Source organism: Humulus lupulus, chromosome 8 (assembly GCF_963169125.1).
Source record: "Humulus lupulus chromosome 8, drHumLupu1.1, whole genome shotgun sequence".
In the NCBI taxonomy this organism is placed as follows: Eukaryota; Viridiplantae; Streptophyta; class Magnoliopsida; order Rosales; family Cannabaceae; genus Humulus; species Humulus lupulus.
Window position 1 is genome coordinate 71,934,237 of NC_084800.1, and position 23,389 is coordinate 71,957,625.

At 38.0% G+C, this 23,389-nt stretch overlaps 2 protein-coding genes across 7 annotated transcripts; both read left to right on the forward strand.

The window, feature by feature from the left end:
• The first annotated feature begins 3,163 nt into the window (after nucleotides 1–3,163).
• Nucleotides 3,164–13,999, forward strand: LOC133797759 (uncharacterized). 3 transcript variants are annotated; one of them, XM_062235788.1, is made up of 15 exons: nucleotides 3,164–3,591; nucleotides 4,523–4,639; nucleotides 5,024–5,088; nucleotides 5,711–5,816; nucleotides 6,806–6,877; nucleotides 7,989–8,048; nucleotides 8,133–8,262; nucleotides 8,342–8,538; nucleotides 8,796–8,980; nucleotides 10,225–10,352; nucleotides 11,635–11,915; nucleotides 12,112–12,352; nucleotides 13,088–13,259; nucleotides 13,341–13,400; nucleotides 13,484–13,668. In XM_062235788.1, exons 1-15 carry the CDS (start codon nucleotides 3,325–3,327, stop codon nucleotides 13,488–13,490), a joined length of 2,088 nt encoding a protein of 695 aa, XP_062091772.1. In that variant the 5' UTR covers nucleotides 3,164–3,324; the 3' UTR covers nucleotides 13,491–13,668. The 3 variants fall into 3 exon arrangements, with proteins under 3 accessions (XP_062091772.1, XP_062091771.1, XP_062091770.1); XM_062235787.1 differs by having other exon boundaries at nucleotides 13,481–13,611; XM_062235786.1 differs by having other exon boundaries at nucleotides 3,165–3,591; nucleotides 13,341–13,999.
• A 4,627-nt stretch (nucleotides 14,000–18,626) lies between these two features.
• Nucleotides 18,627–21,464, forward strand: LOC133797760 (uncharacterized). Of its 4 annotated transcripts, none has more exons than XM_062235791.1 (4): nucleotides 18,627–18,688; nucleotides 19,147–19,899; nucleotides 20,000–20,652; nucleotides 20,734–21,464. In XM_062235791.1, the coding sequence occupies exons 2-4, from the start codon at nucleotides 19,161–19,163 to the stop codon at nucleotides 21,196–21,198; spliced, it is 1,857 nt and encodes a 618-aa protein (XP_062091775.1). In that variant the 5' UTR covers nucleotides 18,627–18,688; nucleotides 19,147–19,160; the 3' UTR covers nucleotides 21,199–21,464. The 4 variants fall into 4 exon arrangements, with proteins under 4 accessions (XP_062091775.1, XP_062091774.1, XP_062091773.1 ...); XM_062235790.1 differs by lacking the exon at nucleotides 18,627–18,688 and adding an exon at nucleotides 18,720–18,773; XM_062235792.1 differs by lacking the exon at nucleotides 18,627–18,688 and having other exon boundaries at nucleotides 18,864–19,899; nucleotides 20,000–20,161; nucleotides 20,285–20,652.
• Nucleotides 21,465–23,389: the final 1,925 nt, after the last annotated feature.

Consider the following 23,389-nt stretch of genomic DNA (forward strand, 5'->3'; position numbering starts at 1 on the left):
ATTGGATATCTAATAACAATTCAGATGAATTGAATTTTAATTGGATTTGATTGGATGACGGATGATATTGTCAAGATCAAATTAAAAACCGATCCAATCCAATTACATATAATATATATTAAAAATATTTAATTATTTATATTTGTTTAAATATATTAAAAAATATTTATATTTATTTTAATACACTATTATTGACTAACTATTAGTCTTCCTCTATACACTTCCACATCTAATTTGAGGAGAAAATACTAAAAATACGCATATATTCTCATTATTCTCTCATTTTTAATACTACTTCAAACTTTTAGTTGAAATTAACTTGTAAGATTGATAATTTTATATAGTTTAAACCTAAATGAATTGTGTTGTTTAATTTTTAAGTGATTTTTTTGTATATTTTTAAGTTAATATTAAAAATTAAGTTCTAACTTAGTTTCAAAAAAATAATCAAGTTCCAACTCAAGATCCAATTAAAAAACTGAACAAATTCATCCTATTATTAATTTGATTGGATTGGATTTAAATGCTTAATTGGATTGGATGATGAATTTTAAAATCCAACATTGAATTTGATTAATACAAAAAAAATTAAATTGAATTGGATGGTACTTTATGTTACGTTGTGGTTTCCACATTCTTTTTGTCTTTATCTTCATACTCAAGAATTGCACAAGTCTTTCCCAAGTAGCAAGTTTCCCTTGGTGAATTCAGACTTGAGTTACTCAAGTTTCCCTTGGTGAATTCTCTTGATTGTAGCCCTAGTAAGTTTAAGGGGTCAGTGGGTTATGCAATCGAAGTTCATCACTAGCGGATTGTGAATGGTGCATGTACTTATTCGAGACAAAATAGCTACTTGGAGTACAACTCGAGGATGATCTAATCAGTTGTTTCAAGCTTATGACAAATAGTTTCCAAATGACACGTGTCATAAGATTGATCACATGCCTCGAGAACACTTCACGTGAGAGGCTTTGAAAAAACACTTGTAACACTTTTTTTTATAACACATGATTTTATCATTTTGACAATGAGACATTGGTTTTTCTCGCAATAATTAGACAACAAATGAAATATAAGGATTTAATTATTAGAATAATGATAAGGAAATTTGAGTTTTTATGCTTAATGAGGGGTTCAAAGTCAAAAAAATGTTAGGTATTTAAATTATTTGAAAAAAAATGTCAATTATTTTGACAATACCAAAAATACCACTCCCATAATTTTTTCCATCTACTTCCTCTTCTCTCTTCCCCGCTCTCTCAATCCATTCCTCTCAACTCTTTCTTTAGAAAAAAAATCCATGAGTAAGGTAAAGTATAATAGAAATCAATGTAACGACAAGTATTTATCACTTAGGGCACTAAAATACTACATTTCGAACAGATCTGTGCATGATTTTTGGGATTTTTTTTTCAAATCTGAAACTTTGAAATCTGTAGAAAATTGATGTGGTTCGATGGTACTCGATGCCAGCTTGATGGAGTATTCAAAATCAATATTTTTATGAAAAAATTGATGTTGCTCGATGGTGGTTCGATGCGATTCTTGCAAGATACATAATTTTTTACTCAGGTGTTCGTTTAAGGTGATTTTTTTTATTTTGGGTATTTTTCAAGATCTACACGTTTGAGATATGGATATACAAATTTGAGAAATGTAAATATTGAAATAAATGCAAAATGCAAAACATACCTCATGTTTAAGATATGTTTTGGTATGTTTTCAAGTTATAAATTTTGAAAATATGTATGTGGACATCTAAAATGTGTGGAACTAAAAAAAATACCCTAAATTAAAAAAAAATCATCTCAAACGAACACTTGAGTGAAAAATTATGTCTCTTACAAGAATTGCATCACACCACCATTGAACCACCATCAAGCAACCATCGAACCACCATTGAGCAACGTCAATTTTTTCATGAAAATCTTAATTTTGAAGGCCCCATCGAGCTGGTATCGAGCACCATCGAGCAACAATCGAACAAAGTCAAATTTCTACATATTTCATAGTTCAAATCTGAAAAATAACTAAAAAATCATGCCCAACTCGATGGTGTTCGATGCTACCTCGATGAGGCCTTCAAAATCAAGATTTTCATGAAAAAATTGACGTTGCTCAATGGTAGTTCGATGGTTGTTCGATAGTGGGTCGATGCAATTCTTGTAAGAGACATAATTTTTCACTTGGGTGTCTATTTGAGATAATTTTTTTTAATTTTGAGTATTTTTTTGAGATTTACACGTTTTAAATGTTCACTACACATTTTCAAAGTTTATAACTTGAAAACATACCAAAACATATCTTGAACATGAGATATGTTTTGTATTTTGCATTTATTTCAAGATTTACATTTTCCAAATCTGTATATACACATCTCAAATGTGTAGATCTTGAAAAATACCTTAAATAAAAAAAATCACATCAAACAGACACTCGAGTAAAAAATTACGTATCTTGCAATAATCGCATCGAACACCATCGAACCTCTATCGAACCACCATCGAGCAATATCGATTTTTTCATGAAAATCTTGATTTTGAAAGCCCCATCGAGCTGGCATCGAGCACCATCGAACCACACATATTTCAAAGTTTCAGATCTGAAAAAAAAATCGCAAAAAAATCTAAAAAATTATGCCCAGATCTGTTCAAAATACAGTATTTTAGTGTCCTAAGTAATGAATATTTGCTATTACATTGAGTTCTCTTATATTTTACCTTACCCATAGATTTTTTTTTTCTACAAAGAGAGTTGAGAATGGGTTGAGGGAGAGAGAGGGAAGAGAAAAGAGGAATCAAATAAGAAAAATTATAGAATATATATTTTGGGTATTGCCAAAAGATTTGACATTTTTTTGAAATAATTAAAAAGTTAGTATTTTTTATTTTTTTAGGGCAACTTATTAAGCATAAAAACTCAAATTTCCCTACTAATATATGTGCACGAAAATTATGCACCAAAATATTATACTAACTAATGTGACAATACTTTTTAAAATAGTGAATCTGCCTTAAATAAATTTAATTTATTTAATAAAATTTTCATGTGACTAATGTTTTGGATAATAATTTTGTTGCACATCATTAATCTAAATTTTATACTGCCATCATGTTAAAATCCTTAAAATACATATTTCATATTCTCCTAATGTTTCATGGTGGACTGGGACCAGTGGCTTCACAAATCACAACCATATGACAGAAACGGCTACTGTCGACTCAATTAGGGTTTAACTCATCTAAACCCTTAAACCCTAAAAACAACTCTCACCCTCACTCTGACTCTCCCTTCACCACTTTCAGAGCTCCGTTTTCGACTCCAATGGCGGCCTTCGACCTTGTAAACAACATGAATGACGTTGCTCTGAGACCTCGGTTACTCCGTACGCTTATCAGAGACCATATCCCTGATGACAAACACCCTTTCGGGAGTCCGTCGCAGCTATCGAAGGTCACCTCCATGGTCAAAACCCACAATCTTCTTTCTGAATCTTTCGGAGAACTGGAGGACCAGAAGCTCATGGGAAATTGGAAATCCGCCGTTGATTCATGGGTCGACCGCTTGTTACTCCTCGTTTCCAATGATATGGTGTGTGTTTAAGTCGATTGTTTGTACATTGTCCTTGTTTCATTTTCTCAGTTAAATTTCAACTGGAGATTGAGCCTTTTTAAATGCTTTTATTATTTCCTTTTGCTGAACAAATGTGCTAGTCCAAAGATATCATTTAAGTTAAATTCATGGGGTTGTACTATTACAATAGTGATGCAGAGTAGGGCATGGAAGAAGAACAAATTGTGCTGCAGAGTAGATAACAAGTGAAGTTTGTAGGACATGGAAGATATGAATTCAATAAAAGATGGGTTTTATTTGGCACTGCATATTTTTTGTTGTATGCCAGTGTCGTTTATTTTTCGGTGATGTGGATAAATATATTTAAGCTGACAAAGGAAAAGCTCATCTGAGTTATTCTAGTTATAAATGTTTAATTTTTTCATTTTTCTTTGTTCGTTGTCTCGTGCTTCTGTGTGAGATAGTTCCTTCCGGTACCATGCCGTGTCACTTATGTTCGTGTTAACTGAAATTTTGTGTGCTTGCCTGGTTCTTTTTGAGTAGTTTATATATGGTGAATCCAATAGATTTTGTAGCTTGTCATATCCATATAGCATTAGTTGAAGTCTGAGTACGTGATACGTACAATTCAAGTAAAATAACATGTTGAAACTTGGAACAACACTTTAAATACCATTCTTATCCTAGTCATTTGTATTTAACTTGATGCAACAAGAGGGACACTGGGACCTACTATAAAGTTGGACTTTTGAAGTGATTTAAGGAAACATTACTACATTTAAGGGAAGCCCAAATGCATAAATTTTCTTTTCGTACTAACTTCATTTGATCACTGGCCATATTTAGTTCCTCCTGTTGGGGGAATATTAGCTGTATGTTGTTCCAGTATTTGTATCTGTCAATCTTCCTTAATACTTAATTTAGTCTTCCTTCTATGTTTCTGTTCTAGCCAGATAAATGTTGGGCAGGAATTTGTCTACTTGGGGTAACTAGTCAAGAATGCAGTTCTGATCGTTTCTTGGCATCATACTCCAATTGGTTTCAGAAGCTTCTATCACACATTCAGGTAATTTGATCTACAACCCTCCTCGTAGATATGAATACTTCCCAAAATTCATGAAATTCTAGAGTTTTAATATCTTTCCTAAAATTTTAAAATTCAAACTCAGCATAAATAGACCAATTTTCTATTTTCTGCTATTACTACGGTTACCACATTAGCATCTCATTTGAATATGAATATGTCTCAATGCTTTTGTTTAAGGTTATTATTTTTTAAATGTTGCCCTTAAAGGATACTTTATGGTACCTTGCAAAAGGTTTTAGAAGTTCATTTCTGAAGCTTATGCTGTGCCTCATTTTAGAAGTTCATTTTAGAAGTTCTTACTTAGATTTTCTTGTACATGTATTTTAGTTGAACATAACCTGCTTTGTTTTGTGTATTAAACAGTTTCCAGCAGCGTCTCATTTTGTGAAGGTGGCATCCTGTGCCTCATTATCAGATTTACTCATAAGGTACTGTATACTTATATCATGTCTCTCTAATTGTGATGATATTTATACGAGTAAAAAAGGAATGGCATGTGTGCAAAGGATTGATCATACCTTTCATTAATTCATTTTAAGTATATCTTATTCTGGCTTACACACGCACAAGTGACCATGGTAAATAGAGGGTGCAGAAACACACCCACTCTATCTCATCATAAACCTCCACTGTATAATATTATAAAATTGACACTAATCTTCACATAAATGTTTCCATTTCTATGCCATCAATACTTTAAGCACCAACTGAAAATTATGGCAAACTTAATGGTACATCAAATACTCGTTTAACCTTGAGGAATATATTTGCACCAAAAATCGGTTAGAATCTTCTTATACACGACTCTGTTAGTCAATCTGGTCACCATTAATTGTAAGGCCTTGTTTGTCTTGCTGTCTCCTGTCTACTTCTAAATGTTAAGTGACTGCCATTTCACTAGTCCATGGCATCTGCATGAAGTATGCTTTGTGCAAGTTGGCACAACTTGGTTGAAACTTGAAATACATATGATTGTTTTGTAACACTCAACCTGTGCATACATTAGTAGCATTTCTACTTTCAAGACCCTTAAAGTCTTTTCTGATTTAGGTTAGGAGGATTTTCAAATATAAAGAAAGATGGGACAGCCCATGCTGGGAAACTCATCCAACCAGTTTTGAAGCTGTTAAATGATGATAATTCAGAGGCAATTTGGGTAAGTTGCTGAAGTTCACAATCATTTGCTATAGCTATTAAGCTATAATGTATCAAATTATTGAAAATTGATTATTGTCAGCATTCTTTTTATATCGGATCCTCCTGCTGAATCCTACATCTATGAGAGGCAGGAAAGTTAAGCACACTTGTAGGTAGATACGTAGGTGGAATCAAACCCCAGATCTCATGGGAACCAGACTTTGACCCCTCAACCTACACCTCATGACTGCAATATTTGTCCATATTCAACTTGGAGTGTATATTACAGCTTGCCAATGATCGCAGTCTACTATCTGTATCATTAACAATTTGCATGCATCCCAATACAGATATTCTAGCAACAGTTGCTGTATAGTTTACAAATTCACTGTCATGGATTAATGCTAAATCTCTCAACTAGTCCAATAAATATTTCCTGTGAGCAGAGTTTCATTATGGAAATTTATATCTTTTGTTTGTTAGGTGGTTATTTGAAGCATTGATCCTTCCCCGTAGGAAAATAGTCTTAATTTATTTGTGTTAGTTAATCTAAAGTTCGTATTATGCTTTACTGCATACTAACAACTGATAACAAAATGTAGCAGGTTTAGTTGCAGATTTCGACTATATTTTGTGCTTTTTTCTCTTCAATTTTTCTTTCCCCCCTGTCTTATCAGATCGTGCATTGTTCATATGATCAGAGATTACACATTTATTTACTTATTTTCTTTCACAATCAAATCTACAAGTTTTAGCATTCAGTCCTCAATTACTGAATTTGAGCTAACCCAAACTATGACCTATCATTGCCTTATAGTTGTAACAGATCCGATGTAAAGTAGTACCTTATTTGGCTTTACCAACTTTAGAAGTCCTAACAGTTCCATGCACAAGGCCATTACTTAAATGTACAAAGCCAGGCCACTTTATGTGTTCTATGTCATTTGGATACACATAGAGGGAGGGATGAGTTTGTTTATCTTTTATTTATCTACCTCTCATGTGCAGGATGGAGCAGTTCATTTGTTATGCACTATTATTACTTTCTTTCCATTTTCCATTGGACGTCATTATGAAAGCGTAAGTACTAATACTGACATTACAAATTTTTGGCATCATTGTAACCTTCGTTTCTGGTGTACGGAAAAAGCAACATGTATTATAGAATTTTAAGTGTGTTCTTCATGAAGCCAATGCATTAATGTCATCTGTATGTGATATATCATACATTCGAACTTTGAAGGTTCCCGATTTGAAGTATTTAAGATAGAAATTGGTGGTACTGGTATTCTAATGAAGTCATCCATTGAGTTATTGTTTGTTTCTATATAATCAAATGCCTAATTGAACAATCCAAGCTTATTTATAAAGCTTTTCTTAACACTTGTCCTGCGCAGTGCATTGTAGTCATGTGTGCTACCCTAAGCTTCTTAGACCCAATTCATGCTATGGCCAGGTTAAGCTTCAGTTGTTACGCCCACTGTTGATAGAAACACATAAGCAAACTTGTAGGACACTTCTTTCAAAAGGCTTCAATGTAGTATCAAAGAGGGAAAGAGAACTACCATACTTGCATTAAATTCTTGTTGGGATACAGAAAATTATTACACTTACCAAAATGAGATTCAACAGTACTCAACATTATGTATTTTATTTTGTTTTTGAAAAAGAGACAGAGGACTTTGTCTTAGACTGACCTCCTCTCAAATATATTAAGAGCCCTCACTTATGGTGGAGGAAAACCGTGGTAACATCACACAATAAAACAAAACAAGGCCAAACAAAAAGCACAAAAAGCACCCCACACTCCCCAATAGCCGTTAAAGCCACAAACTACCCCCACTCCCTACAGAGATCCAAAAAAGAAACCCCCTCAAAACCTCTTGATTTATACACCCAAGTAGCAACCCAAAACTTGATCTTATCCCAGATAATCTCCACTGAACAATAAACGCCTTCAAAAATCCTACTATTCCTTTCAAGCCAAATTGTTCAAAAGGTCACCAACATTATGTATTTTATGAAGATTTAGTATCTTTCTGTTGTGATTAATGTTTTGATACATCTAAAAATCATTTGCAAAACACCTAGAAATATTCTATTTCAAGTTTGAGTTTCATTTCAAAAGCACTAGATCTGGATTGCAAATACAAGTTTGAGTCTCATTACTTATAACACAATGTGCTTGCAGGCTGAAGCTGCTATTGCTTCAAAAATTTTGTCAGGTACCTGCAGTTTTGATATGCTCAAGGTAAGGATTTTCTGTTTACTATCATTCTGTGTCCTTAACAAAACCACAACACGCACATAAACTTATTTTGGGTTCAACCGTCAGAAATTTGCCCATTGTCTAGCCTTGCTTCCAAAGTCAAGAGGAGACGAGGACAGCTGGTCTTTAATGATGCAGAAAGTTCTTATATGGATTAATAATCACCTAAATGATACCTTTCAGGGTTTTGAAGAAGGTGTGTCTTCATAGTGCTCTTTTATTCTTGTGCTGATCTAAGGACTATAAATGACCCTTTCTTATTTTCTATTTTTCAGAAACTAGGCATAATAATGAAGCCATAAGATTATTGTTACCACCAGGAAAAGATGTTCCTCCTCCATTTGGAGGGCTTACAGTGTCTGGAGAAGAATCACACAACATGCAGAAGCGGTCTGAGCATGTACTAACATCCAGTGTCTCTGCGTTGATGCTTTTCTGCTCTTCTATGCTCACAAGTTCATACCCTGTTCAGGTGCTTTTCAGTTTTGTAGAGTTCATAGTGTCTCTGTACTTCTGCTGTATGGTATAGAGTGCAGGTGCTCTTCAATTTTGTAGCGCTTTCTTGGAGAGCCATTCTTTAAAATTGAGCTGATTGACTCTGTACTTCTATTATTGTATATTTGGCCTGTTCTATCATTGAAGTAACTTTCTAATTAATGGCAGTACTGTAGTATAAAAGTTTAATAAGTATGAATTATTCAATTATATGATATTTTGAATTAATAATAGGTCACTGTACCTGTTCGCTCTTTACTGATTCTTGTTGAAAGAGTGCTCATGGTGGATGCGTCACTGCCACATAGCCAGCGGCCTTTTGTGACTGCTTTGCAACAAGAATTCCTCTCTTCAGAACTTCCTGTTTTACACCTCTATAGTCTGGAACTTCTCACTGCTATCATAAAGGGTGTGCGGAGGTAAGTTAGAATACTATTTCTCTTATTTTCTTATCCTAAGTATGACTGGAGTCTGGAGGGTTTCATTTCATTATAATATGGGGAGGTACCCAATAGGGTTTGGTCTAGAAGTCATTCCCATGGTTTGCTCCCCCATGAGGTTTGGGGATCAATTCATCATGGGAACCTAACAATTTCCTAGAGTTTCCCACATTCTAAGATTGTTGGAATCGTTGGGAGATTGTAGGGTTTAGCCTAAGGACAAGTGTAAAATATATTTATATGTATTTGTATATCTGGGGAGGTAACTATTTGTTGGACTCAGATTTGAATTTGCTGTCCAAAAAGTGTCATAATTAATGTCACTTATTAGACTTAACTATATTTAGTTAGGATTGGCATTTTGTTAAAATGTCAATCATCTTAATAAATATGGTTAAATAGGTGGCCATAGGCACAGCCTAGTGGCATTTTGTTAAAAAGTGAATCGTCTTAATAAATATGGTTAAATAGGTGGATAGGTGTAGCCTAGTGGCGGTAATACACTTATCATAAAAAGAGGTCACAAGTTCAAGTCCTCATTTCCTTAGTACAAAAGAAAAAGGTTAAGGTGTCTTATTCTAATTGGTTAGACACAAATTAAGACACTTTTTAGACAACAAATTTAAATCTCTATTTATTATAATATGCATCTTTTTGTCAAAGGATGTAGCTCAAATGGTCAGGCATGTGAGTGGTTGTTTTTACAATGTCTGAGTTTGATTCCCTCCTGGGTACGTACATAGCAATTACTATAGTTTCATAGTTTACAAATATGGTTGGGTCAGGAGGGGAATGGGACATGAAGAAGAGGCGAAGGATTTTAATCCTTGTAGACAACCATTTGTCCCAAACACATGTAAAACAGGGGCACCAAAGTAAAAATGTGCAAAATGACAGGTGCCTTGTTTGATTTTTAAGAAAAATCAGCAACAAAAAGGAAAAAAAAATCATAACAAGGAGAGCATTTTTGTTATTCGCTAATACTCATTGGTGATATTACTCACTTTGTATATGAGTCAGTTACCTGGCTACCACCTGAATCATATTATAATGTGCTTATTTTTAATCAGATCTGTGAATGTTAATGCTCTGCTCTTATACTATCTAATTTGTCATCATGTATGTTTTCTAGGGAATTTCCTTTTATTATTTTGTTCTTTGTTGTCTTTTTAAAATGGGTACACAACTTCTGTTTATACATATGTATTCAATGTTTGATACAGCCAACTATTACCTCATGCTGCATCAATTGTACGCCTCATCTCAGTCTACTTTACGAAGTGTGCCTTTCCAGAATTGAGGACAAAAATCTACTCAATTACGAAGATATTGTTGCTATCCATGGGTGTTGGTATGCAGTCGTTTCTTCATATATTTTCCGTCTAGTTTTATTCTTATTTTCTGTCAAGTTCTAGTGTTCAACTATTAGACAACAACTTGGTCGGGTTGCTGAAAGAAGTGTTATAATTTGATACTCATTAAATCTCTTAATTGTGTCAAAGATTCTCTCTCTCTCTCTATATATATATATATGTGTGTATATGCTTGGGTTATATTGTTTTCTTTCTAGTCTGATATATGATATATTATCTTATGGAAGTCTTATATGTATATAGTTACCTCGATAATTTAGGTGTAGTATCTAGGTAACCAAAAATATCACTGGAATTGCAATGCCTAATGGCTTGAACAAATATTTGCGCTTCTATATTGAAGGCATACCAATCTTCCGGTATGTATTGCCTGAATAACTTTTGATATTTTGGGAAGTTATCAACACTTCCAAGGTTCCAATGAGAGAGAGAGAGAGAGAGAGAGGAGGGAGGAGATGATAATTTATTCTAAGATTGATTGAGGGAAGGAGGGAGTGAGGAGATGATAATTCCTTCTGGGATTGATTAAAGGGAATAGTAAGATGGAGAAGAAATATATGGTAAAAAGAGGAATTTAGTGTTAATAGAGACAGAATTGAGCCAAGAGAAACTTGATTAAAGAGAGAATTCATTCATTTCTTTTATCTGAGTCATCAAAACAATGAACATAGCCAGGCCTCCCATTCCGCATTGGTTGCTTTAAGCAAGATAAACTTTTGTAATTTAAGAAGCATATATTTTTTTTTCTCATATTCTTAATTGTTTGTTGTAAAGTAGTGCGATAGTGTTAATTATTAGAAGTTGGAAAACTTAGCAGTCTTCAATAAGTTTTTCTTTTTATTAGTTTCTATATTATTTTGATGCTTCATCCTAAGATAATACTCAGAACAATAGTGAGTAGGTTGTGTCATTTGCAAAATGCCTAATCCAATAATAATGACATTTAAAACAAAGTTGACAGTGAAAATTATACTTTCCTTAAATGTATGAAGAAAAAAAGAAACAAGCCTTATTTTTGCGAGGTGACCTTTTAGTAGTTTCTTGAATTGGCACAAATGTAAGTTTTCTTTACCTGCAGGTGTTATCAGCAACTTGTCCCATATTATGAGATTCAATTTATGGTATTTTGCAATTGCTTAGACATGTCATTTGGTTGTGCATAGTGTCTTCTCATGTTACCATTTTTGTCTTGAACTCTCGGTATCTTACTGCTGGAAATCACATTTGAAGGTTTTATTAATTCTGTCAATTATGTATCAGGAATGGGACTTTGTCTTGAACAGGACGTCCTCAAGAATGCATTTCTTGATTTGAGTCCCATATATGAGAGCGGTGGAACGTCTTCAAGTGCAAATTTAAAGCCCTCTACTGAATCATTACCACGGCCAAGCCGGAAAAAAAGAAAGCATGGTTCCATAACTGGATCTCTTGAAGAGGGGCATGACAGTATTTTAGAAGTGGAATCTCAGAAGAACCATTCCACAGCTCTGATTTCTTTGAGGATAGCTGCACTCGAGGCATTAGAAGCTCTTCTTACTGTGGTATATGTAGTACTCATAGGTCATATCTTTCAAATGTTGGGTCAATGCATCTAAAGTTTCCTTAGAATTAAATTTACTCTTACGCAAGAGTCATCTATTTGAAATTTATACACGTGTGTGCATGAATTTTCTCATGGAGCATTGTTCCTTTACTTAATAATCACTAACAAATGCAAGAATGTTTGTATTTTTGCAGGGTGGTACTCCAAAATCTTTGAAAGAGCACCCAGATATTAATCTTCTTTTAATAAATATAGTAAAGCATTCTTTGAAAGGGGGATGGGCCAGCGAGGAAAGAAGCATTATACAGCTTAATGAACCGACTGAAACCTCGGCAAATGTGCAGCTTGCAGCATTGCGAACTCTTTTGGCCTCTTTTCTGTCATCTCATCTCTATTCACAACATTTAGCACAGGGTCTTGAACTTTTTCGCAGAGGTAATAATCTGTGTAATATTGTAGTCTTCTTGTAACCATCATGTGAATATGTCCAAGTGCAATGCTTTGTATGATTATCTAATCAGCATACTAATAGAATACTTCAGATACTTAAAAATGTGTGGGTCATCAACTGGCAATCTACATGTTAAAAAATTAATCATGTATGGTGTCTCTTCATTTAGTATATTGGCAATACATATGATGATGTGCCTGCATGAAAGAACAAAGATGACATGTTTGCAAATGAAAATAAAAGGGGGATCTAAAGCATAAAGTTCGTTCTTTCTGCCTGTTTGGCAGTGTAGCGCTAAACCTGACAGCACCAAGGAAATTGCTCTCAGAAAATAAGTTGCAGTTTAATTTCATAGTTATATGCACACATGGGTAATATATATTAAAAGGCATATAAGAATTTTGTTTAATATAGAAAGGAGATGCGTAGAATTGTGTTTCACCACAGAAAGAAGCAAGTGTATTAGTGTAATATCTGGCACACTTTGATATACGATGAACCCAGTCTGTCCTACAAGACTGCAGCCCCCTCCAGGTTATCTTGTGAACTTGTCAATAGATCTTATAATATGATTAGCAGATATTTAAGCAATCATTGATACTAAGTTGTTTAATTCATGCATTCGTTGAGCCCTACAATCTCGGGAGTGTAAACTCTTGCAAATTGTTACTAGGTTTCATGCATTTTTTCTTATAACTATATTATATTCCTCTTTTCAGGCAAACAAGAAATTGGAACAAAAATTGCGGAGTTCTGTGCACATGCTCTGTTAGCCATGGAAGTTCTTTTACATCCCAGGGCCCTTTCAGTGGACGATTTTTCTACAATGAAATCTAAATCTGATGAAGTTCATGATGAAATTGCTGAGAATATATACACCGACAATATCAGGTACGGAATCCCGTTTTTAAGTGGCACACAAGGAATGGAACACTATGTTACTGACTCAGAAAATCATATTTTCTGTGACAGTTGGCTGGAAAGTGGAAAAGAAACAGAAGCTGGAGTGTGTGACCCTGCAGAGATTATAAGGTACAATGAGATTCCGTCTGAAACTTCACCAGTTTTCCAGGATATAAATCTTTCTAATGGTTCCGATAAAGAGATTCCAGTAGGAAGTAAGTGGGAGCCGGCAGCAGTCAATGCGGATGCTGTGATTCAAGGCAGTGGGGATGAACTTATGGTTGAGTCTCACCAACTTCCTGAATCCAGACCACTAAATCAAGTTTCTGTTCCTGCAAATACCGATGGTCCAACAGGATTTCAAAATGTGATTGAGAGTACTTCAGGTAGTGGCTCATTAAAACAAGCAGATAACGATACAAACTCAGGCCAGGATATGGATATTTCGGTGGCTAAAATCGACAGGTTTTCGACAGTTGATTCCTCTTCACCGTTAAATCCTGAGAAAGGCAAGGCAGTTGCTTCTAAAATGCACCATGAGTCAGATAGTGATGAATATCCTGATCTTCTGGACGTAGGGCCAGATTCTGATTCAAATCAGGAAGAATAATTATGAATGGTGAGAATTTTGGTGGTTATGATGGATATGAAATTTTGCGAGCAAGTTGTGTACATGAATTTTTGGCCAAAAATGCATTATAAAGAAAGCATTTATATTTTGAGGATTAGTCTATTTGCAAATGATTACGATTTTCAGAGAAGGGTAAAATAACAATGAATTTGTCAAAATTATAATATAAGAAATAAAATGAGCAAAATAAATTGTATTTCATGTATGAGCGATCATGATTTATATGTTAAGATAATTTTTTGCAAATTTCGAGGATGAATTAATGAGCTTCGAAATGTATGCTTGTAAAGCGTAAGTTCGAAAATAACAAGCATTGACTGAACACTTATATGAATAAGCATGATTCCAAGCCTGTTGTTGATATCCGTCAAGCACAAGTTTAAAATGTTCGAGCTTAAGTGTTAAGCTTGAAAGAAAGAATATTCTCTGATGCATATGGATGGTATTCGAGTTTTAGTTGCAAGTTTGAAGATATTGGTCTCTGAAGATTGAGTTCGATGAAACCACTAGCTGAGGAGGGGCTTATTGGAATAATGAGTTCGAAGTATTGATCGATCTCGAAAGTGCGTTAACCTTGTATTTGAGATCGGCAATGCGTTTTGCATGAAACAGCTGTTAGGAGATCTTTACTCTTTAGGGATTTGTTGTTATTTGATAATTAAATCCCAGTTATTATGGGATATTATGTATTTAATATATTTAATTACATTTATTTCAGATTTGAATAATTGATTGTAACTTCCCTGAATTAGTGGAAGATATTATTTTAACCAGGCCTATAAATAGGTTGGCATATTTCATTCGTAGGGATAGAATCCTGTACTGAGAATATTCTGTTGAATTGCTCTGCAAAAGCTTTGAGAGAGTATTAAAAATAAATAATATTGACTCGTAGACTGGGCAGATTTTAATTGCTGAACCACGTAAAAATCCTACTGTTCTTTTCTTATTTTCTGAATCTTTGTTTAGTGCTCTTCAGATTTAAGTTGACGAAAAACGGCGTCAACAGTTTGATGCTTTCATTGAGAGCATTAAGCAAATCTTTGGATTGTTTAATCAGAAACCTCCTGCATTACCAATGGGCCCCGCGAACAACCCAGGAGCTGGTGGGTGACCATTGCCCCAAATATCTGAGGAGCAAACTCCTCACACTGAAAATTACCCATGGAGGTCTGGGAAGCAACCAATGACAGACCATGGCCCAGACAAGGGGAGTGCATTATCTGACTCCCGGGGGCCGCTTGCTCCTAGGCCCGACGAGGACCTCTATTGTAATCCTGAGAGGTACATTCTCATCGTGGAACTGGAGAATCGCCAACTGCGTCAGCAACTGGCAAAGGCCACAAGGCGCAATGAATAATTGGCCAGGTAGGTCGCTAAGGTCCAGGCACCACCCCAAAGGCCCAGAGGACGTCCCCGCGGGAGCACGATCGCCAGGAGGGCCGAACAAGGGGCTTAGCAGGCCCAACCAAGGCCCAGGACAAACTCTAGTAATGAACGCCCTCGTAGGCTCAAGCCAATATTGTTGGCAACTCGACCGTGGAGGTTATTGTAGTAACAGGGAATAACTGAGCTCCCCCAACAGCTCGGAGTTCTAATCCTGAATCTGTCAGGAATAACCCGAAACTAGTCTGGGCCAATTTTGGGCCTTCCAGGCCCAACAATGGGAGGCCACCACCATCGCCTATAAGACATCCACCATCTTATATAAGGTACCCCTCACCACTTTGAGAGGCAACCCAACTAGCTCATCATAGGAATTGGGTAGGGAAACATGCACCACAAAGGCCATCTTGAAGTGACAGCTGAGAAGGGAACTGTCGAACTCGACCCAGACACGGGGGTGAGCAGGAGGCGACCCGAGGACATAGGGCTGCCCAACCAGCAGAAAGCCTGTAACGCCCTGGATAACCAAGACCGTTACACTGTGTGTTTAAAATAATGCAAGACTTGCTAATCAAGTCATTTAAACAAACTGTGAATCTAAAGTCATCAACTGACCAGGAATAAAAGATTTTGGTCATAAATAAGTTATTTTCGTTAAAAATGAAAGTTTAATACATAGACTCTCAAAACAGGGTTTGGATGACATATTTACAAAATTCCAGAAGTTATAAACAACTCAGGCCACTCTAATGGAAAAATATGCATTTTAGGTTTCTGTCCCTGTACAATCCCTCGACCGTGGTGGTCAAGCAGCTGACAATGTACACCTTGTTGGAGTTTTATGCCCTAATTAAAACCCAAATCTTTGTAATCTCATTTTATTATCAATAAAAGAATATAAATCATTTTTTGACTTGGTCAATCACTTTGCTCGCATGTGTTTATTTTCATGATTATTTGTTTAATATAAACTTCTATTAAATCCCAAGCATATAGCTAATCTTATTTATAGTGACGTAATCACAGTGGAATATAAATATGATTATATGTTCAAAATAAGTTAGTCCTAAGATTAGTCAGTGCACCGGATTTACACTGACTTGCCAATCTACGATATGATCTACTTATACATTACAGTGTTATGTTCTTTCCAGAACATCAGCAAAGTAGATAAGATCAGATGTATTTGTTACATCGGACAGGACCGATATTGACAGTTGATAAGATAAGTAAACATACCGTTATTATCTATTCTAGTCATATCATATAGTTGACCATAGGTCAATTCAATCTCAATTTTGAGTGGTTAGTATTCTAACTGATTGTATTATTTGAGTTCTTTGACTTGTTCGTTACTAGCTTACCCTACGGACTAGCCCATACTTACATCTTGGGAACTCGGTAGTACAATTAAGTGGGAGTGTTAATCATAGATATGAACATCTATAGCTTCTGATGAAGAAGTGAAACGATGATTTCCTTTTAGTTTGGTTCAAGGTGTTAAATGATAGAGATCTCATTTCAGTAATTAAATTAATTTACTGAAATATCATTTACAAGGAACTAAGTGTTTTAAGGATAAAATACAATGAGGGGTAAAACGGTATTTTAGTCCTATCTCATTGTAGACCGTCTATAGAGGATTGAGTGACAATTATGGTTGTAACAATTGTAGAGGTGATTTCCTACAATTGATTAGATGGGCACCAGCAACCTGTCAATAACAAAAAGAAGAGAGACGAGAGTTCAATTGGGAGCACCGGTGGGGTGTCAGCCAAAGGGACTCCGACGCTCAAGTCAGTCGGGTTGTAACGAGAGCTAATAGAAAGTAATAAAATTAAGATATAAATAGTCGAAATGATGATGGATGAAGGAGTCGTAAAATGGTCAGAGTGACGGTGGCGATGACGGAGGAGTCAAGCGACTATGTCAGGTCCAATCAGACTGACTAATTAGTCTTGCTTGACTGGATTGCTCAGAAATAGAGTAGCCTTCGTTTCAATTAGAGAGTAAAGAAAGTTCAGTGATTATTTTCTGCCTTTTCTCAACCTCTGATGGTCTTATTTATTTTCCTCCTTCTCGTTCCGTCCTCCTCCGTCTTTCTCCTTCGTTTGACTCGCTCCAAGTGGTTTTATTCCGAGATTCTTGGCGAACGTGATGGGAGCCTTGACTGTTTCAAGGTCCCTGGCTGACTGAGTGTATCCGAATTCGGGTCCGGGTATGGTTTTGGGTAATTGGATGGTACTTTGTATATGCGAGCCTATTTTACATGGGCTTTGGGCCTTCTTGGCTAGTTAGATAGCTTATTGGGCTGACTGACTGCTTGTTGGACTATTATTTTTCAAGTATACGAATTTTGTCCACTACAGTTTGTCCCTCACTCTTTGGTATAGAATTCATTCTTTTATCAAAGAGTAAAAAAGAAATTAATTCCATCAGAATTTATCCATTTTCCCAATAGTTACAGAATATGCATTGACTCAATTTACCTTTTTCAGAAATTATTCACGGGGGTCTCGCTGCCCGGTCAGCGAGTCGGGGTCTAGGGGTGAAACGCCCTAGTTTTGGGGGTTCGGGGGCGCAACGCGGCCCCCGAAAGGTATACTCGATTTTACTTGTGGCCGAGTGATGCGTTCCTATGCATCCGGCCGAGTGATGGGCACCTACGCATCCGGCTGTCCGAGTGACCTGCGGATGCGCGCGGCCTGGTTGGCCGATCGGCTGTTTGGGCCGACTGGCTGCTTACTTTGCGGCCGAGTGATGCGCACCTACGCATCCGTCCGAGTAATGAGCACATATGCATCCGGCTGTCCGAGTGGATTGCGGATGCGCGCGGACCTGGTTGGCCGACCGGCTGCTTGGGCCGACTGGATGCTTGGGCCGAACGGCCTTCTGGCCTAGTGGTCCACGGGGTGGCCCTGAGGCATGGCCGAGTGGGTCACATGTTGGCCGACTGAATGGGCTGCACGAGCCGAGTGTTCCTCCGGGAAGGCCGAGTGTTTCGTTGGCATGGCTGATTGCTCCTCCGAGTGCTTTACCGGGGTGGCCGAGTGCTTCGTCGGCATGGCCGAGTGCTCCTCCGGGTGGGCCGAGTGCTTCGCCGGGGTGGCCGAGTGACTCGTGTGTTTGGGCCGAGTGGTCTGCCGAGGAGGTAGTGTGTCCGGGGGAGATGGCCGAGTGGGCCTAGTGCGCTCAATGTGAATTTTCATTTGTCTCTGAGACTTTAAGTGTCCTTAGGAAGTTAAATCCTTTTTGGTAGGGCCACCTGATGGTTGACACTTGGCACTAATCGGGTGGATTTGTGTGCCTATATAAGGGTGGTTTGTTTTTACCATTGCATTCATTTGAGGAAGGCTTGGAGAGGAGGTGCAAGGTGTGGAGTAAAAGAGCTTCTCAAGAGGTAAGTTTTCTCTCATTTGTTTTCCTTTCAATGTCCTTATGCATGTTCTTTGTGTTCTTCGTGTTCTTCATGTTCTTCGTGCTAGGTTAGTTTATTCAACTGTTATTTTTGTTTGATCCTGTAGATTTTTTGTTTGCGTTTGATCTGATTGCAATGGTGGCATATGAATTTCTGTTGTTTAGGCGTATGTCTAATTCATGTGTTTCTGTTCCTTGAGCTGAGTGGTATGTCTGACTGATTAGTAGAGACTTATAGGCTGACTGCTGTTTAACTGAATACTTTGTAATCTAATTTGATATAGTAGTCTGTTTTGCCTCGTTTAATCATATGTTTTTTATGTTTGGTCCGTCTGACTGATTGATTGATGAGTCGTCCAGCGCTTCTTGATTGTGTATCGAGCTAAATATTCTTCATGTCTTTTTTGTGTTCCTTAAGGCTTAGCTGTTGTTTTGCTCTAGGTGATCAGCTCATTATGTCTACAAGTAGGTGTGATAGTCACGCTGATTCAGTCTGTCGACTGTCTTGTTCGTTTAGTGAAGAAGATTTTAGTTCTCTCTTTCAAAGTTCTGCTGAGATGGTTGATTGCAACCGAATTACAGTAGTAGAATTGGGGGGTCGTCCTTTAGGTGATGTTACTGGAAGGGGAATAGATTCTAACGAACCTATTGATGGTGGTATGCCGGGTTCTGGTAGTATGCTTAGTTCTAATCCTAGGTCTTCCATAAGTTTAGGTGAGTTGACCTATCTTCGTCGTCATTATGAGATCCCTGATACCATCAGTCTGCATGCTCCTGCTAAGGCGGAGCGGCCTGACTGGCACTTACCTGGTTGGGTGTGTCTGTATGAACTTCCCTTCAAAGAAGGGCTTCGGTTTCCTATCCCCCGATTAGTCGTTGAGTTGTGTGAGTACCACGAGATTTCGCCCGGACAACTAATGCCAAATTCATGGCGGATTTTGATGTCTCTCGAAGTCCTTTGTGAAAGGCACAAGATAACACTTGGGGTGGCTGACTTGTTGAGAGCTTACTACTTGAAGGCACACCTTAATGACAAAGGTAGGTACCAATTAACAACTAGGGGGAAGGACCCTCATTTAATTATTAGTTTGAAGAGTGGAGATAAGAGGTGGAAGGACCGTTACTTCTTCGTCCCTTTCGTCTCGTTGGGGTTACCTGCTGATAGTAGGATACCTTGTTCATGGTCTCCTGCATGTGAGTCTTTTATGCTTGCCTACTAATCCGTTTCCTTGCATATACATGTTGTTGTTGTTTTTATTTTATTTTGTGTGCTGATACTTCTATCATTTTGCAGGTAGGCTTCGAGTTGAGTACCTTTGGGATTCGAGGGAGTCTTCTGGTCGACTTAAGAGTATTCTTGCTATTCCTGAGGCGGAGCGTGAGTGGAGTGATTTGCTGTCTGAATCGAGTCTTCGTCAGAGTTCTTTGTGGCGCTCTGTTGAAAAACTCCCTGAAGGTATTCCTCTTCTACAGAGTCCTGATAATCCTCGTGTTGTGTTTATCAAGAGAAGTTTAGAAGTCTTGGGATATACTCCCAATTTTTTGACTGAATTGACGACAAGTGAGCGGTTGTTTGCAGACGTAGCTATGTCCCGACCCTTTACACTTCCTCTAACCGGTTCCAATGCCTTGGAACGTTTGCGTCAAGCAAAGAAATCGTCCGTTGGGAGCTCAGAAGCTGATAGAGAGGTTGTTGTGCCTCCGGCTGATCCCCCTGTTTTGACGCGGAGTCAGACGAAAAAAAAGAAGAAGGCTGTGCAGGATGATTCTTCCGACCCATTTAGCGACACCGTTGCCCTTTCGTTCCCTTCCAATGCTGCGGCCTATAGTGAGATTGGGCCTCACTTAGGAGAGATTGATAAGTTGTTGTGGCCCGAAGATGATCACAGAATGGAGCAGGTTGGTACGGATGGGTCAATTGATACCACTGTTTCTCATTTGTTCCAGGTACGAATATTTCATTTAGTTTTGTTTGTGCCGACTAGCTGATTTCTCTTGTTGTCTTACATTTTCTTTTTTATGTGTCAGGGTTTGCAAGGGGTCATTTGGCTGAAGAAGAAAATCAAGTCCTTAATGGCAACTCTAAAGGAAGTAAGGAGTCAGAGAAATGATCTTCGGGGTGAAGTTAGTCGGCTGAAAGATTCCAAGAAGGAGTCTGATCAACTCATAGCTGATTTGAAGGCTCAACTAGAATCCAAGGAAGCTGATGTCGAGAAGCTGAGAGTGACTCTTGGTCAAGTTGATGATTTGAAAGCCGAGGTTGCTTCGTTGGAGAATCGGATGTTGGTCATTGGGCTGGAGGCTGAGATCCAATGCCGTGGCGTAATGGCTAGTGAGTTTCGGGATGGTAAGGCTGATAGCTGGGATGTTCCCAAATACATTGCTGATCTTGAGGAATTGGAGAAGATGAGGGCTGAAGAGATAACCCGGGCCGAAGAGTTAGCCACTTCTTTTGGCATCATGACTACTAATGATCTGGTTGTGGATGACTGATTCCTCTTCTACTCGTGTTCATTGTCGTGGGATAACAGAGTTTGTCGGGCCTTTTCTAGTTGTTGTATGAACTTTTTCTTATGTAGTATTGTATCCTGATCTAACTGACCTAGTTTTGTTGTATTATGGCTTGTTGTAGCTTTTGTTAGTGTTGTTTAAGTTATTGTATCGGATGCTGATTGGCTGAATGACTTATGGAGTATTAGTGTCTTATTCCCCCAATCTAAGTATAAAGTGACTTAGTCAATTTATATTTAGATTTGTTATTGAACTGTTCGTAGTATATATATAAAGAAAAAATGGTTGTGATAGGGGGCTGCGCTCCGTGGAGCTGCCTACATACCCTTTGCAGGGATCAAGCCCAAATGTAGTTCTGACACTTCCTGCATTATAAGTGTCAGTATGTTGCTCGAATGAAGATCTTGTGAGAATACTGATGAAAGAAAATGAAAGTAGACTGGGTTAAGTTAAGAGTGATACAGTCTCAAGTGGATAGCATTCCAGCTGTTGTTGATATCGCGTCCCTCCTTTGTTTGTAGCTTGTATGCTCCATGTCCGACTACCTTCGTGATGAGGTAGGGACCTTCCCATGTCGGGGCGAGCTTACCTGCTCCAGCTTCCTTAGTGTTCTGGAAGACTCTTCGTAGAACCCAATCTCCTACTTTGAATGTCCGAGTGCGGATGTTCTTGTTGTAATGTCTGGCTATGCTCTGTTGATAGGCTGAGACTCTTAAGAGTGCTTTGTCCCTTCTTTCGTCGATGGTGTCGAGTTCATGGCACATGTTTTCCCAATTTTCTTCGTCTGTAGTTAGCTCATATCTGGCTGTCGGAACTTCGCTCTCAGTAGGGATGACTGCCTCCATCCCGTAAGCTAATGAGAATGTTGTCTCCCCTGTCGCAGTCCTGGTTGTGGTTCGATAGGACCACAGGACTCCTGGCAACTCGTCAGCCCATCTTCCCTTAGCTTTTTCGAGGCGCTTCTTGATGTTGTTCATGATGGTCTTGTTGGATGACTCTGCCTGTCCATTTGCTTGGGGATACCTTGGTGTCGAGAAGCTGAGCTTGATGTTCCAGAACTTGCAGAAGTCTTGGAAGTCGAAACTGATGAATTGAGAACCATTGTCTGTCACAATTTCTTTTGGTAATCCGTACCTACAGATCACATTCTTCCAAATGAAACCCTTTACTTCTTTGTCTCGGACTTGGTGGAATGAGTCTGCTTCGATCCACTTGCTGAAGTAGTCGGTCACTGCAAGCATGTAAATTTTCTGTCCTGGTGCGGTTGGAAGCTTGCCTACTATATCCATCCCCCATTTCATGAATGGCCAAGGGGACGTGATTGAGATGAGACGCTCCGGAGGTTGGTGGGATATCTGAGCGAACCGTTGGCATTTGTCGCATCGTCTGGCATAGTCAGAGGCATCAGCTCGCATGGTTGGCCAGTAGTAGCCTTGTGTTAGGGCACGGTGCGCCAAGCTTCGTCCTCCAGAGTGGTTGCCGCACTCTCCTTCATGCAACTCAGCCAGTACGTATTTGGCCTCTGCAGGGTTAATGCATTTCAAATATGGACCAGAAAATGAACGTTTATATAGTTTACCTTGTATAATAGTGAAGCGGGCTGACTGAGCCTTGACCCGACGTGCTTCGTTCTTATCTTCGGGAAGTATGTCATGTTCTAAGTACTCGACTATTGAAGTCATCCATGTTCGGTTGTTGGAGATGTCATTAACTTGCTCTTCTTCATCTTTCCAGACAGCTGGCCATTGGAGATATACTACAGGTATTGTCTTGGGGTCGGTTGTCTGGATGGAGGATCCAAGGTTTGCTAATGCATCTGCATGGCTGTTCTCCCCTCTTGGTACTTGGTTGATAGTGAACTCGTCGAAGACTGACTGCAACTCTTTAGTCTTGTTGAGGTAGGCAGTCATTTTGTTATCCCGGGCCTGGTAGCTACCTTGCATTTGGTTGACTACCAATTGAGAATCACTGAAGACCACGATCTTTTTTATTCCCATGTCTTTGGCTAGTCCGAGTCCTGCTATCATTGCTTCGTATTCAGCTTCATTGTTGGTAGCTTTGAACCCGCATCGGACTGCTTGTTCGATTATGTCACCTTGGGGTGAAGTCAGGACGAGTCCGAGTCCACTTCCTCTGGTGTTACTTGAGCCGTCAACTTGCAACTTCCAGATTC

Coding starts and splice junctions, on each gene's coding strand:
- LOC133797760 (XM_062235789.1), top strand. CDS start 19,101: ATGTCTTTTTTGTGTTCCTTAAGGCTTAGCTGTTGTTTTGCTCTAGGT. Junction 19,900..19,999: donor TTGTTCATGGTCTCCTGCAT/GTGAGTCTTTTA, acceptor ATCATTTTGCAG/GTAGGCTTCGAGTTGAGTAC. Junction 20,653..20,733: donor CTGTTTCTCATTTGTTCCAG/GTACGAATATTT, acceptor TTTATGTGTCAG/GGTTTGCAAGGGGTCATTTG.
- LOC133797759 (XM_062235786.1), top strand. CDS start 3,325: ATGGCGGCCTTCGACCTTGTAAACAACATGAATGACGTTGCTCTGAGA. Junction 3,592..4,522: donor TCCTCGTTTCCAATGATATG/GTGTGTGTTTAA, acceptor TTTCTGTTCTAG/CCAGATAAATGTTGGGCAGG. Junction 10,353..11,634: donor GTTGCTATCCATGGGTGTTG/GTATGCAGTCGT, acceptor ATTATGTATCAG/GAATGGGACTTTGTCTTGAA.